General features: G+C 46.0%; 1 protein-coding gene across 1 annotated transcript in view; it reads right to left on the minus strand.

Annotated features, from left to right (window-relative positions):
- RBSN (rabenosyn, RAB effector) overlaps positions 1-5,525 on the minus strand; it is a 29,940-nt gene extending 24,415 nt beyond the window's left edge. The window contains exons 1-2 of the mRNA XM_021695013.1: positions 5,436-5,525; positions 2,946-3,266 (exon numbers count right to left, since the gene is read on the minus strand). Of these exons, the coding sequence (XP_021550688.1) occupies positions 2,946-3,093 (148 nt within the window). The 5' untranslated portion in view covers positions 3,094-3,266; positions 5,436-5,525. The remainder of the gene's footprint in view (positions 1-2,945; positions 3,267-5,435) is intronic.
- Positions 5,526-13,114: the final 7,589 nt, after the last annotated feature.

Genomic DNA, 13,114 nt, shown 5'->3' on the forward strand with positions numbered 1-13,114 from the left:
CTGAGCAGGGAGCCCGATGCGGGACTCAATTCCAGGACCCTGAGATCATCACCTGAGCTGAAGGCAGACGCTTAACGACTGAGCCACCCAGGCGCCCCGAAAATATCAGATTTAACACAAAATACAATTCTTCTAGATTTAATAGATCAATACTTCATGGAGTTCCCGCAATTTTTAAGTGCTCTGTCACCTGAATAACATTAAAAACACTACCATAGCTTTACAAAAACCTAGGGAAATGCAGATATGGAGGGGCTGGCAGGCAGAGGGGGAACTGTTATACTCATAGATGCGTCTCAGTTAGACAGTCAAGCTAGTGGCTACTCTGAGATGGCTTTCTCCCACTGGAAAAAATAAGGTCCACCAGAACTAAAGGACACCGTCTAAAATGCATTCAAGTAATCTCTCTTAACAACATGGGAGAGAAAACTGCCTAATGTAAACAAAGGGTTAGCAAACAGGAAACTGGAGTTGGCACTCACTAATTCATTTTTGCAAACAAGACTAAACTGTGTCGGGTTAAACAGGCAGTCCATGCCATTTAACCACTTTAGGAGGACAGAAGAACACTCTGGCAACCTTCCCAGGTGTAGCACTTCAAGAGGGGGTCAATTAAGAACAATCCCATATGTTTTTAAAACCACAAAGCAGGAAAAAAAGTAACAACAACAACAACAAAAACACAAAGCAAAAGCCACGGTTAATTTTCAACCACCTTTTCTTACACTTACTGTACAAGTGCTAAACTGAAGCTGAACCAGGGCTGGGGCCCAAACTCACTGATCAACTTCTACTAATGACAAATTTGTATTTTCTTTCTTAAACTACCTCCAAAACCTGATACCAAGGTTTGTTCTTTTGGTTTTAACATTTCACTTGACAAAACCAGCAATGTCATAAAATTTCTAAGAACCGAAAGACCAAATAAAGACATGACCTGCTTTTTGAAGGACTTTTCAAAAATCTTTGATTTCAATCTTTAAAACTTTCCTGATTCTAAATCACAGAAAACTCCCACACAAGCAAGACTTCCTTCCTGACTAAACAAATGATCATGAGACTAAAGGAATGCTTAACTCAATTTCTTAGCTCTTTCTTCATTCTCAATTTCTTAGTTCTTTCTAGAAAAACACAAGAGAATTCTTTTTTTTTTTTTTTAAGATTTTATTTATTTGACAGAGAGAAACACAGCGAAAGAGGGAACACAAGCAGGGGGAGTGGGAGAGGGAGAAGCAGGCTTCCCGCCAAGCAGAGAGCCCGATGCGGGTCTCGATCCCAGGACGCTGGGATCATGACCTGAGCTGAAGGCAGACGCTCAACGACTGAGCCACCCAGGCGCCCCGAGAATTCTTTCAAGTGTTTTTCACAACTCATAAAATTTCTATTCTATTATTCTTTAAGTGGATTCCCACATCTATTATTCCCTAAGTAACCTTAAACATTTTTCCTCTAATAAATAGGTCACCACAGGAAGCTGAAGACATTGTCTAACCTCTGTACCCACTAGCATCAAAGTCTTAGTGACATCACAGTATATGACTCAGTTCAGCTGACACTCAGGCTAGACACTCATTAAAAATCACGGCGGCCCTTCAACTGTCCAAGGAAACCTAGACGATCAGTTTGTTTGCATTCTAGCTGCAGGACAAACTGTGATTGCAACACAGGGTCTGGTATCATCAGTGATACCAAGTGGAAAGAGCAGCACTAGACTCAGAGGTGACAGAAGACCTGGGGTCAAGGCCTAGTTCTGTCAATTCCTATGCGACCTTGGATAAGTCACTCAACATCTCTGAGCTTCACTTTTTCTCCGCAGAATGAAACCAACCACTTTCTTGCAGAGTTGCTATGAGAGTCAAAAGAAATAATATTTATGCGAGAACTCTGAAAACTATAAAATGTACATTTTGGGGGAGGCTTTCTAATAGTTACAGCTCTCCTCCAGCCTCATTTATCACAGCCCTCAGGATTTTGAAAATATTTGACTTTGTCATGTTTCTGGACAGAGGTTATAAATGTTAATGATTTCAACAATTTTTTCTGAACTGAAAAGTGAGACATGGAGTGGGACTATATGATTACAGGGGGCACGTGACTCACATGTGTGGAGGCCAAATTCCACTTAGAAATACACGATCCTCCCCTTCTCTCTCATCCAACACAGAATTGTGAATACACATCTAGACCTTTTTAATCTCACTGCCTTCAGAAATGCTGCCAGTTGGGAGAAGCAGGTGAAAGTGAGTTCCAGAGTAGTGGCATCATATTTAGGAGGACCGGAAATGAACACTATGTATAGTTAAAATTGCTTTGAAAAAATCTTTCTGCAACTCTCTATGACCTGAGGCCTGGGAAGCTCAAAAACCATGTTTAACTTTTTGGGTTGTTTCTCCTTGCTTTTCAACTATGACCTTCCTTTTTCTGGCCTGTAGAGGACAAGGGATAAATGAAGAAGGAAGAATGGCAGAAGGCTTGAATTTGTGACAGGGAAATGGGTGTACGATGTGCCTCCACTTTCAGAGAAAAAGGAAAGGAGTTCCACTCCAAATTCTTACAGGCTGGCAATTAGATAATTCAGTGTAGCAAGAGACAGCAAAGCATAAGACTTACATTTACTAAGTTCAAAGCCAGGCCCTGCCTCACTATGTGATTTCAGGCAACTTATCCAATTTCTCTGTGACTAGTACCCTCATGAGTAAAGTGGGTCTCACAGTCCAATAGTTATTGTGAGAATTAAATGAAGTTCAATCATGGGAAGACTTTGAACAATGCCTGGCACATGGTAAGCATAAGATACATGTTCATATATGTTCACTGCTATTATTATTAATTTTCTATTGTTTATCACCGATGTTCTGGTGGCATCATAGAAGTTAATGAAACCATCCCATGAGTTAACGCTCCCACTGACAGAATAGGGTAAGCAAAAAATTCTTGCCTCTTACTTTTAATTTGCCCTTTGACATCACGGTCTTCCCCAGAGTGCTCTTCCTCATAATGTGACTGAAGCTGATAGAAAGACTGCAGGTTCTTCAGGCACAAAGGGCAAAGGAAGCCCTCCCTCACTTCCCCAGGGTCATCCAGAGAAGCCATAGCAGTGTCCCTTTCAACCCCTGCAAGACAGAGGCCTCATGCCAACAGTCAGCTTGATTCCTCCACAAGGGACCAGGGCTCTCACAGCATTAGCTTAACCAAGCAGCACACAGATGATGGAGAAGTGGTATCATGGCCCTGGATGAGGTTTCCTCTTTGGAGTAGGAGAAGCTCTGAAACAGGAAAGAGGGGGGAGGAGAGGGAGAAGGAAAAAAAAAAGCCCATTCAGGCTAATTAGCAGCAATTGAGAGTTTTCTTTGTTCTTTTCACAGTTCAACAAGATTTCTTAATGTGTGTTCAGTACAAGTTTGAAAACACAAAACTGCTTTCTCAAATCCTTACACCAAAACACAAAACCTTTAAAGATTTGAGAACATCACTGGACAATGGCAACTCAATGAAGTAGGGAGCACAGATTCCTGAAGATAAGAAAATTCAACTTCAAAAGCAAACAATACCAAGGCAGTTCTCTAACATTCACTCCAACTGGTCCAACTTCATAATCTGTATGCCATTTTAGCCACTGGGGAAATGTCTGAAGTACTTACCAACATACAGAAATTTTTGACTCTTCACCCTGGTCATTTAGCCAACCACATGTACTGAGCTCTTACACATACGTCAAAAATGCAAATAGAAAAAGAAATAGTGTCTGCCCTAAAAAAACAAACAAAAGTAAAACCAACACCAACCAAACAAAAATCCCAACCTTAGTCTAAGGAGGAGCATTAGAAACCCAGTGGTAAAAAGAAAAATCTACTTTTTGCTTTATATTTGTAGAGTATTTTCTCTACAATGAGTTTACTAGATTTTATAAGTCAATAAATGACAGTTGAACAGCAAGCCTAATGTTCTCACTGCTTCAAAAACAAAAGGATTTGGTGCTTAAACAATTCAGGGCTTAATTAAGTTACATTTTCACTTTTACTGGGCCATGGCAAAGTCACTTCCAATGTCACCTCAGAAAAACTCCCAGTCATAGGGAGAATCCAGACAAAACCATTCCACAAAAGTGGAGAAATTTCTCCGCAAAATCCTGAGGTCACAAACTACAGGAAAGAGTAAGAGGAAATACATGAGCCTCAGCTTTGGATGGAGCTGATGAGAGGGCCTGTGAAGAGGGAATGCCTGGTCCTCAAAACTGAAGGGTAGCTGTGACCCAGAAAATAAACAAATGAAACACCGGGACCCTGTTTTTTTTCCTCTAAGAAACCCCATGACTATATACACACAGATCTCAGTCCCTTTTCCAGTCACTGAAATAGTAGCTCCAGTTCCCACCCCAGCTAGTGGTTCATCAGATGCCCTGACTCTGAAAGCCCTCTTCCTTCCCATGCATTCACCCTAACAACCACAAATCAAACACACACACTACACACACACACACTACACACACACACACACATACACGCACGCCCTTCACATCTCAACCCAACCTTACTTCCTCAAGGAAATGCCCCTTATTGAGGCATTCTACCATGGGACAGCTCCTGCACTTCCTTCAGGGCACTTATATCAATTTATAATCACAAATACATAAAATAACTAAGTACATAAGACTCTAAGTTCTGTAAGGGCAGAGACCATATGCGTTTTTCCCACCACCTTATCCCCATTAAGAAACGCAATAAAGCCTCAAGAATGAATGAATGCGTGAACGAACTCTAAAATCACATAACCAAACACAACACAAACCAAAGAAATGTACTACAAACCACCAAGCCAGACCCCACAACCATAACATATGCAAGCCCCTCACACCCTACACCACGTTAAAAATAAACATAAAACCTACATATCCTGAAATTATACACTCAGCATGAATGCTACCCGGCTACATGCCGCATACACTACACAGCCCACAGTCGCACTCATCACCGCCTCGACCGCACACAACACCCGCCACATAATTCAACACGATTATGTATACGTCGCATAACCACACACAACATGAAGACTCGAGCCTACAGAGCAGGCATGACAACTTCACACATCGCACAGACGCCACACCAAACACTACAAAGAACTCTACACAAACTGGGACCCAAACGCCTCAAGCTCACACAACCAAGGAACCAAACACAAGCACTCGGGAGACAACCGCCCACCCACCCTCAGCCGCATAACCAAAAACAACTATGCACGCCCCGCCTAACCACACAACCAGAGCCCAATCGTCGCAAGCACACACAGGCGAAACTCGCGGCCCGAAAGCCACATCTCCCACCACGCACGTCACACCCACCACAACCACACACATCCCACACCCGCACGGCCCGCCCGTCTCTGTTCCTCAGGGGAGCCGTGCTCCCACCCCTCAGGCCCTGCCCGGCCCACTGTACCCGGCCGCGCTCCCACTGGCACGCAGGCCCGTCGGGTCCTCCCGCCCGGGCTCTGGGCCTTTGCAGTCCCTCACTCAGCAGCAGCCGCCATCTCCATCGGCTGCTCGACGCTCGGCAGGCGCGCCTGCGCGGCACCGAAACCGGAAGACAGGCTGACAGACGCCTGTCGAGCGCCGAATCTCCGAGGGCGCGAAGGGGCCAAGGCGGGTTCCAACAGTGCAAGGCGGCCCGCGGCTTCTGCGCAGGCGCTGTAAGAACCAACGGGGTGGGACTCGGTAATCTTCCAAGGTTTTCCAGTCCCAGGTGCTTACCAGCAACGCGTTAAGGTCAGACCCTAGCTCTCTTCTCCGTTGCAGAGGTGGGAAAACTAAAACCTGAGATTCTTTCGCTTTTGGCCAACGTGTGCGATGGATGAGGGGGCGGAGGTGGGGGGATGTTTAACACTTCCTCCCCGACTCCCAACTGCTGTTCTGAATAAATTTGGGTCGATTTAAAGTTCCTGAGAGCTAGAGATAAAAGGAATGAATATTCAGGAGACTTGGAGGATGTGGAAAGAGCCAGAATAGAACCACGTTAGACGTGGAGTATCCATCCCGAGGGTATATAGCATGGTCGAATCTGTGGGCAACCTGTGGCATTTTCAAATGCAAATCAAAACCGCAATGAGCTATCACCTGACACCTGTTAGAATAGCTCTTATTGAAAAGACAAGAGGGGCGCCTGGGTGGCTCAGTCGTTAAGCGTCTGCCTTCGGCTCAGGTCATGATCCCAGGGTCCTGGGATCCAGCCCCGCATCTGGCTCCCTGCTCAGCGGGAAGCCTGCTTCTCCCTCTCCCGCTCCCCCTGCTTGTGTTCCCTCTCTCGCTGTCTCTCTCTCTCTGTCAAATAAGTAAATAAAATATTTAAAAAAAAGAAAAAGAAAAGACAAGAAATGACATGTTGGCGAGGATATAGAGAAAAGTGAACCCTTGTACACTGTGGGTAGGAAAGCAAATTGATGCAGCCACTATGGAAAAGAGTGTGGGGAGTCCTTGAAAAATTAAAAATAGAACTACCCTCCCATCCAGCAATTCCACTTCTGGATATTTAGCCAAGTATTATTTACAATAGCCGAGATACGGAAACAACCTAAATGTCCATCCATGGATGAATAAAGGATATATGGAATATTATTCAGCCACAAAAAAAAAAAAAGACTAAAAGCTTGCCATTTGCAACAACATGGATAGACCTTGAAGGCATTATGCTAAGTTAAATAAGTCAGAGAAAGACAAATACCATATGACCTCACTTATATGTAGAATCTAAAAAACACAAAAACAAAACCAAGCTCATAGATAGAGAACAAATTGGTGGTTGTCAGAAGTGTGGGGGGGGCGGGTGAAATGGGTGAAGGGAGTTGAAAGGTACAAACTTCAGGTTATAAAATAAATGATGGGGATGTAATGTACAGCTTGGTGACTATAGCTAATAATACTGTATTGCATATTTGAAAGTTGCTAAAAAAGAGTAGATCTTAACAGTTCTCATCACAAGAAAAAATATTTTGTAACTGTATATGGTGAATTTGTTAAATAGACTTATTGCGATGATCATTTTACAATATATGCAAACTCAAATCATTTTGTTGTACATGAAATGTATATAATATATAATGTATATATAATGACATATATGTCGATTATACCTCAATTAAAAAAAAATAGAGGATGGTCACTCAGCACCTACTCTGTGCTCTGCATTGTCCTGGTCAACACAGGGTAGATAGTCACAAAACTTCATCCCAGTCCTGGGAAGCCATTTGCTTTGTGCCGTGCCCAAGGGCTGGCATCCAGCAATGTCCTGGGCTCCAGAAGAAGAGCTGCAGAGCATGATGGGGAGATCCTGAGCTTTTGGATCAGAAGGTGACCTCAGTTCACGTTCCAGAAGTGTTACTTGACTCCTTTGCCTCCTGGTAGCACCATCTGTAAAATGGGACACAAATAATAGTTTCCGGGGCACCTGGGTGGAGGCTCAGTCAGTTAAGCGTCTGCCTTCGGCTCAGGTCATGATCCCGGGATCCTGGGATCGAGTCCCACATCGGGCTCCCTGCTCCGTGGGGACCCTGCTTCTCCTTCTGCCTGCTGCTCCCCGTGCTTGTGCTCTCTCTCTCTCTCTCTGTCAAATAAATAAATAAAATATATATTTTTTAAAGTAAATAATAGTTTCCACTTTGTGGGGTTATGAATATTGAGTGAGGTATGTGTATGTGGCAGTGAGTGTGTGTGTATGTGTGTACACCTTTAACACTAGCTTTGGCTCTGGACAAGAGCACTGCTTCTGCGATTAGCACTGGGCCTCCAGCACCTTCCATTTAAGGACACAGGGCTCCCAGTAGGGAAAGCATTGAGTGGAAGGCAGTGCCCAGTGAAAAGGCAGGGAGCTAGGGGTCTAGAGGCCTGGGTTCTAGCCCTGGCCACACCTTACTTTGTGACTTTGAACAGTTCCCTTCCCTCTCTTGGCCTCAGTTTCTTCACCTGTACAGATAAAATTAGTTCCAAAGACTTGCAAGCTCTGCTACTTTTTTCAACCTGATGACCAATTTTTTGAACTTTATAGGGTTGGCAGGAATGGACAGTGGTATCCCTTTGTGCATTGGCACAGACAGGGAAGAGACCTTGCCAACCTCTCAGAAGTAAAACAGGAGACCAAGCTCTGCCTCTCTGTCGCTGGCCTCTGTCTTAGGTCCTGGTAGCCAGGACTTGGGGAGTGAAAACACCCCAAGGTGTGGGGTGTAAGTGTCTGGGACCAGATAAGTTCCAGGACAGGTCGCTCTTACAGGCAAGACTATGTTTGGGGTCAGGTGATGGATCTCTTATTAAACCATTATGATTTTGCCGCTTGTTCTACCATTTACAAAAGCCAGTGTCACATTCATCATTTCACTTGCTCAGAAAAGCAGTGGCAATGTGACCTGCAGCTAGCTTGTGAATTAATTCTGTAAATCATGATGGATCGGCCACTGCTGTTCTATTGCTATTTTTAAGGGTGAGGATGGTAATGCTTTACACTTTATCAGAACCATTTTCATTATTGAAATCCTTTGGGTGGCTCAGTTGGTTAAGCATCTACCTTCAGCTCAGGTCATGATCCCGGGGTCCTGGGATCGAGACCCGCATCGGGCTCCCTGTTCCGTGGGGAGCCTGCTTCTCCCTCTTCTTCTGCCTCTGCCCGCCGTTCCCCCTGCCTGTGCTCATTCTCTCTCTGATTAAATAAATAAATAAATCCTTTGGGTAAGTCTATTACTATTTCCATTTCTATAATAACAGTGGCTAATGTTTACTGAGTGATTCACATGCGCCAGTCATTGTTACATGTGCTTTATGTGCAGGGACTTGTTTAATTCTCATACAATTCTATGTGGTACCAATTAATATCATTCCTATTTTTAAAGTGAGGAATCTGGCACATCTGGGTGGCTCAGTCGGTTAGGCGTCTGCCTTCAGCTCAGGTCATGATCCCCAGGTCCTGGGATTGAGCCCCGAATCGGGCTCCTTGCTCAGCGGGGAGCCTGCTTCTCCCTCTCCCTCTGCCTACCTCTCCGCCTGCTTGTGTGCGCTCTCTGTCTCTGACAAATAAATAAATAAAATCTTTTTAAAATATAAAATAAAGTGAGGAATCTGAGGCACAGAGAGACTAGGTGACAACCTCCACTTTTTCTTCCTCTGCGAAGGCCTGGTCTCTGAGGCTTCCTGCATCTCTCAGCATGTTCCAGGCACCAACCACAGACCAGGCATAGAGATAGAGGATGTGAGGAGAATAAGGCAGGATGGTCTCTCAGTCTGGGAGGAGGACGTAGCTGGCAGAGGATACAAACACTCATACAGCAGTTAGTTTAAAAATATACATATATATACACATATATATGTGTGTAGAGAGAGAGAGAAAGAGAAGTGTGCACATGTGTTCAGATGCTCTGGCATCAAAGGGGAGGCTGATGAAATACCCCGTGGGAATTCAGGGAATTCAGGGAGGGTTCCCAGAGGCAGCAACACGTGAGCAGAGCCCCCAGGGAAAGATGATCATGAAGAGCCTTCCAGGCTAGGAGAACAGCGTATGCAAAGGCATGACCATGGGGAAGAACATGTGTCCTTTGAGCAACTTAGAAAAGTTCATTTGCGCTTAGAGCGTTGTTCCCAACACCATAGGGGGCTGCTTCTAAGGGTGGAATCTGGAACTCTTCACCTTTGCCTTCCACCTTATGGTTCTCTCTCTCTAGCTGTCTCCTGTCTCTCTCTTTCTGGACCCTTATCGTCAAAGTCTACCCACACAAGGCATCTTGGCATCACATTGAAACCCCTGAGCAGGAAAGGGAAATCATGATGCTGTAAGCGTACGTCAGGGGAAAGTGGGCAGCACGTCATGCAACTCCCCAAAGATCTGGCTTTCCTCCAGGCTGGCCCAGGCCCCAGTTCCGCGGGCCTCTGCCAACTGCCACTGTGGTGGTGAGCAGGCAGGGGGAGGCCGTACAGGCGGGTACGCCCCGTCCACCGGCACAGGGAGACGGGGTGAGAACTGGCAGGGCCGTGGGAGGCAGGGCCTGGTCTGCAGCACTGGGGGAGGGTGTGCCGGCGTGGGCGGTGTCCACGGGAACTGGGGGGGGCCGGGGGGGGGGGGGGGGGGGGGGGGGGGGGGGGAGCAGAGAATGGAGGAACAAAAAGAGTTAGAACAAGGGAAGGAAGGAAGGGAAGCAAGTAGGGAAAGGGAGAAAAGAAGAAGAAGAAAAAAGTTAAGTGGTAGCAAAGCAATGTGGTTATAAGCACAGACTCCAGGCTTTTTTGTTTTTTTTTTTTTAAAGATTTTATTTATTTATTTGAGAGAGAGAATGAGAGAGAGAGAGAGCATGAGACGGGGGAGGGTCAGAGGGAGAAGCAGACTCCCCGCCGAAGAGGGAGCCCGATGCGGGACTTGATCCCGGGACTCCAGGATCATGACCTGAGCTGAAGGCAGTCGCTTAACCAACTGAGCCACCCAGGCGCCCCAACAGACTCCAGGTTTTAATCCCTGCCCCCGTAGCTATGTGATCCCAGGAAGGCCACTTAAATTCTCTGAGCTCTAGTTTCCTCATCAGTGAACTGGGATAATAGTATCTCGCTCCTAGGTTGGAGGAATCGGTTACTATTTGGAAAGTGCTAGAACAGTGCCTGGCGGGGCGCCTGGGTGGCTCAGTCGTTAAGCGTCTGCCTTCAGCTCAGGTCATGATCCCAGGGTCCTGGGATCGAGCCCCACATCGGGCTCCCTGCTCGGCGGGAAGCCTGCTTCTCCTTCTCCCACTCCCCCTGCTTGTGTTCCTGCTCTCACTCTCTCTCTCTCTGTCAAATAAATAAATAAAATCTTTAAAAAAAAAAGAAGAAGAACAGTGCCTGGCACATAGGAAGGACCATGGAAATGTTTGTTAAATAAAGAAAAAGAGGGGGGAGCTGTCATTCAAATGCCTTGGCAGTTGTGTCAAGCTGAGTCAGGCAGTGCCATAGGAGGTGTGAGGATCCAGTCTGGCGTCATGGAAACATCTCTGAGAGTCACGGCCCTGCCAGATGGGAATGCAAAAGAGAATCAAGTAGTCACTACGTTCATGAATTCAAGGGAAGTGGGGGGTGGGCAGTGGCACCCTCACAGACCTGAAAATGAAGGTCCATGTGGATCTCTTGGCTTGAGGGCACGTGAGCTACAAGGCCACCCAGTCTATAGGTTGAGCGCTGGTGTCTCCTTTGACAAAGTAGGGCCACCACCAGCCGTAGAGGCCTTTGGTAAATGGGAGAGAGCCCCCCCCCCCTCAACAGATGTGCCCTGTGCCTGCACTCACGCCCTGCACTTGGTGAGTGGGGCAGGGACTAGATGTCTGCTCCCACTCAATCCCTCTACTGTGCTGCCCACAACCCACACAGGAGTCCCGGGCCCAGGGTTGAGGGGGAAGCCTCAGCACGGTCCTCCGGTCAAGAGAAAAATCACACTGCTTATCTGCAGCTTCAAATCTCATTCTTCTGACCTCAATCTCCAGAGATCTGTATGCTTGGCCGGTTGAGAAGTTATCCCAATTCCAACCAAGATTTGAAATAATCCATGTATATATGGTATTTTAAGTATTTGGGGGCATTTAAGAGAGTCTGGCGTGTAGAACATCTAACACATTAGACTGTGACTACAGTTTAAAATGTATAACTCAGCAGTTGGCTTACACTTGGAATTTTAAATTCATTCAACAAACTCTGTATTAAGCACCTGCCTACATGGAAGCCTGGTATAAACCAAATGGACAGTAATTCTTGCCCTCATGGAGCTGACATTCTCGTGGAGAGACACAGACACTACACAATAGATATAGTAAATAATTGCATTATATAGTATGTTAGAAAGTAATAAGTGCTATAGAAAAAAGAAAACATTCAGTAGAGAGGGTGGTGAGTGCCAGGTCGGAGTATTTAGTAGGGTGATCAGAGCAGGTATCACGAAGAAGGCACCATTTGAACAAAGATCTGAGGGCAGTGAGGAATGAGCCGCGTGCATCTCTTAAGGAAGAGCATTGCATGCAGAAGGAACAGCCAGTGCAAAGTCCTCAAGGCAGGGGTGTGCCTGGTAGATTGAAGAAAAAGAAATAAGGCCAACACCCATGTTCATAGCAGCACCATTCACAACAGCCATAGGGTGGGAACAACCCGAGTGCCCATCAACAGATGAATAGATTAAAAAAATGTGCTCTATCCATACAGTGGAATATTATCCAGCCATAAAAAGAAATGAAATTTTGGCATATGCTACAACATGGATGGACATTTTCTGATATGCTTAGTGAAATAGCCAGAGCAGAAAGACAAAAACTGTATGGTTCCATTTATATGAGACTCCCTAGAAAAAGCAAGTTCGTCGAGACGGAAAGTTGAACAGAGGTTATCAGGGGCTGGGGGGAGGTGGGGGAGGTTGCTGTTTCATGGGTATGGAGCTCTTATTGGGGATGATGGGAAGGTTTTGGGTATAGGTAGTGGTGCTAGCTACACTGCATTGTGAATGTATTTAATGCCACTGAATTGTACACTTATAAATGGTTAAAATGATAAATACTATGTGTATTTTACCACAGTTTTAAAAAAGTAATGAGGCCGGGCGCCTGGGTGGCTCAGTTGGTTAAGCGACTGCCTTCGGCTCAGGTCATGATCCTGGAGTCCCGGGATCGAGTCCCGGGATCGAGTCCCGCATCGGGCTCCCTGCTCGGCGGGGAGTCTGCTTCTCCCTCTGACCCTCCTGACCCTCCCCCCTCTCATGGGCTCTCTCTCTCAGTCTCTCTCTCTCAAATAAATAAATAAAATATTTTTTAAAAAAAGTAATGAGGCCAACACGGCTGGAACAGAGGGCATGAGGGAGAGACTTAGAGGAATTCGTTCCCAGAGCTCAAGGGGAGAGGGCAGGTCATGGCTATTGCGAGGTGGGGGTCAGGGAAATGTTTGGAGTAGGGGAGGGACAGGATCTGGTCTCTGGCTTCTGTACTGAGAAGAGATGCAGATGGCAAAATGCCAAGTGTGCTTGGCACATACTGAACTCTTGACAAGTATCAGCTGCAAGCACATATCCAACAGTAGTTGCCTCTGGGAAGGGGAGCTGAAAGTGGAGGGCTCTGCAGTAGGGTAAGCAGAGGGCTGTGAGGAGCC

Source organism: Neomonachus schauinslandi, chromosome 1 (assembly GCF_002201575.2).
Source record: "Neomonachus schauinslandi chromosome 1, ASM220157v2, whole genome shotgun sequence".
In the NCBI taxonomy this organism is placed as follows: domain Eukaryota; kingdom Metazoa; phylum Chordata; class Mammalia; order Carnivora; family Phocidae; genus Neomonachus; species Neomonachus schauinslandi.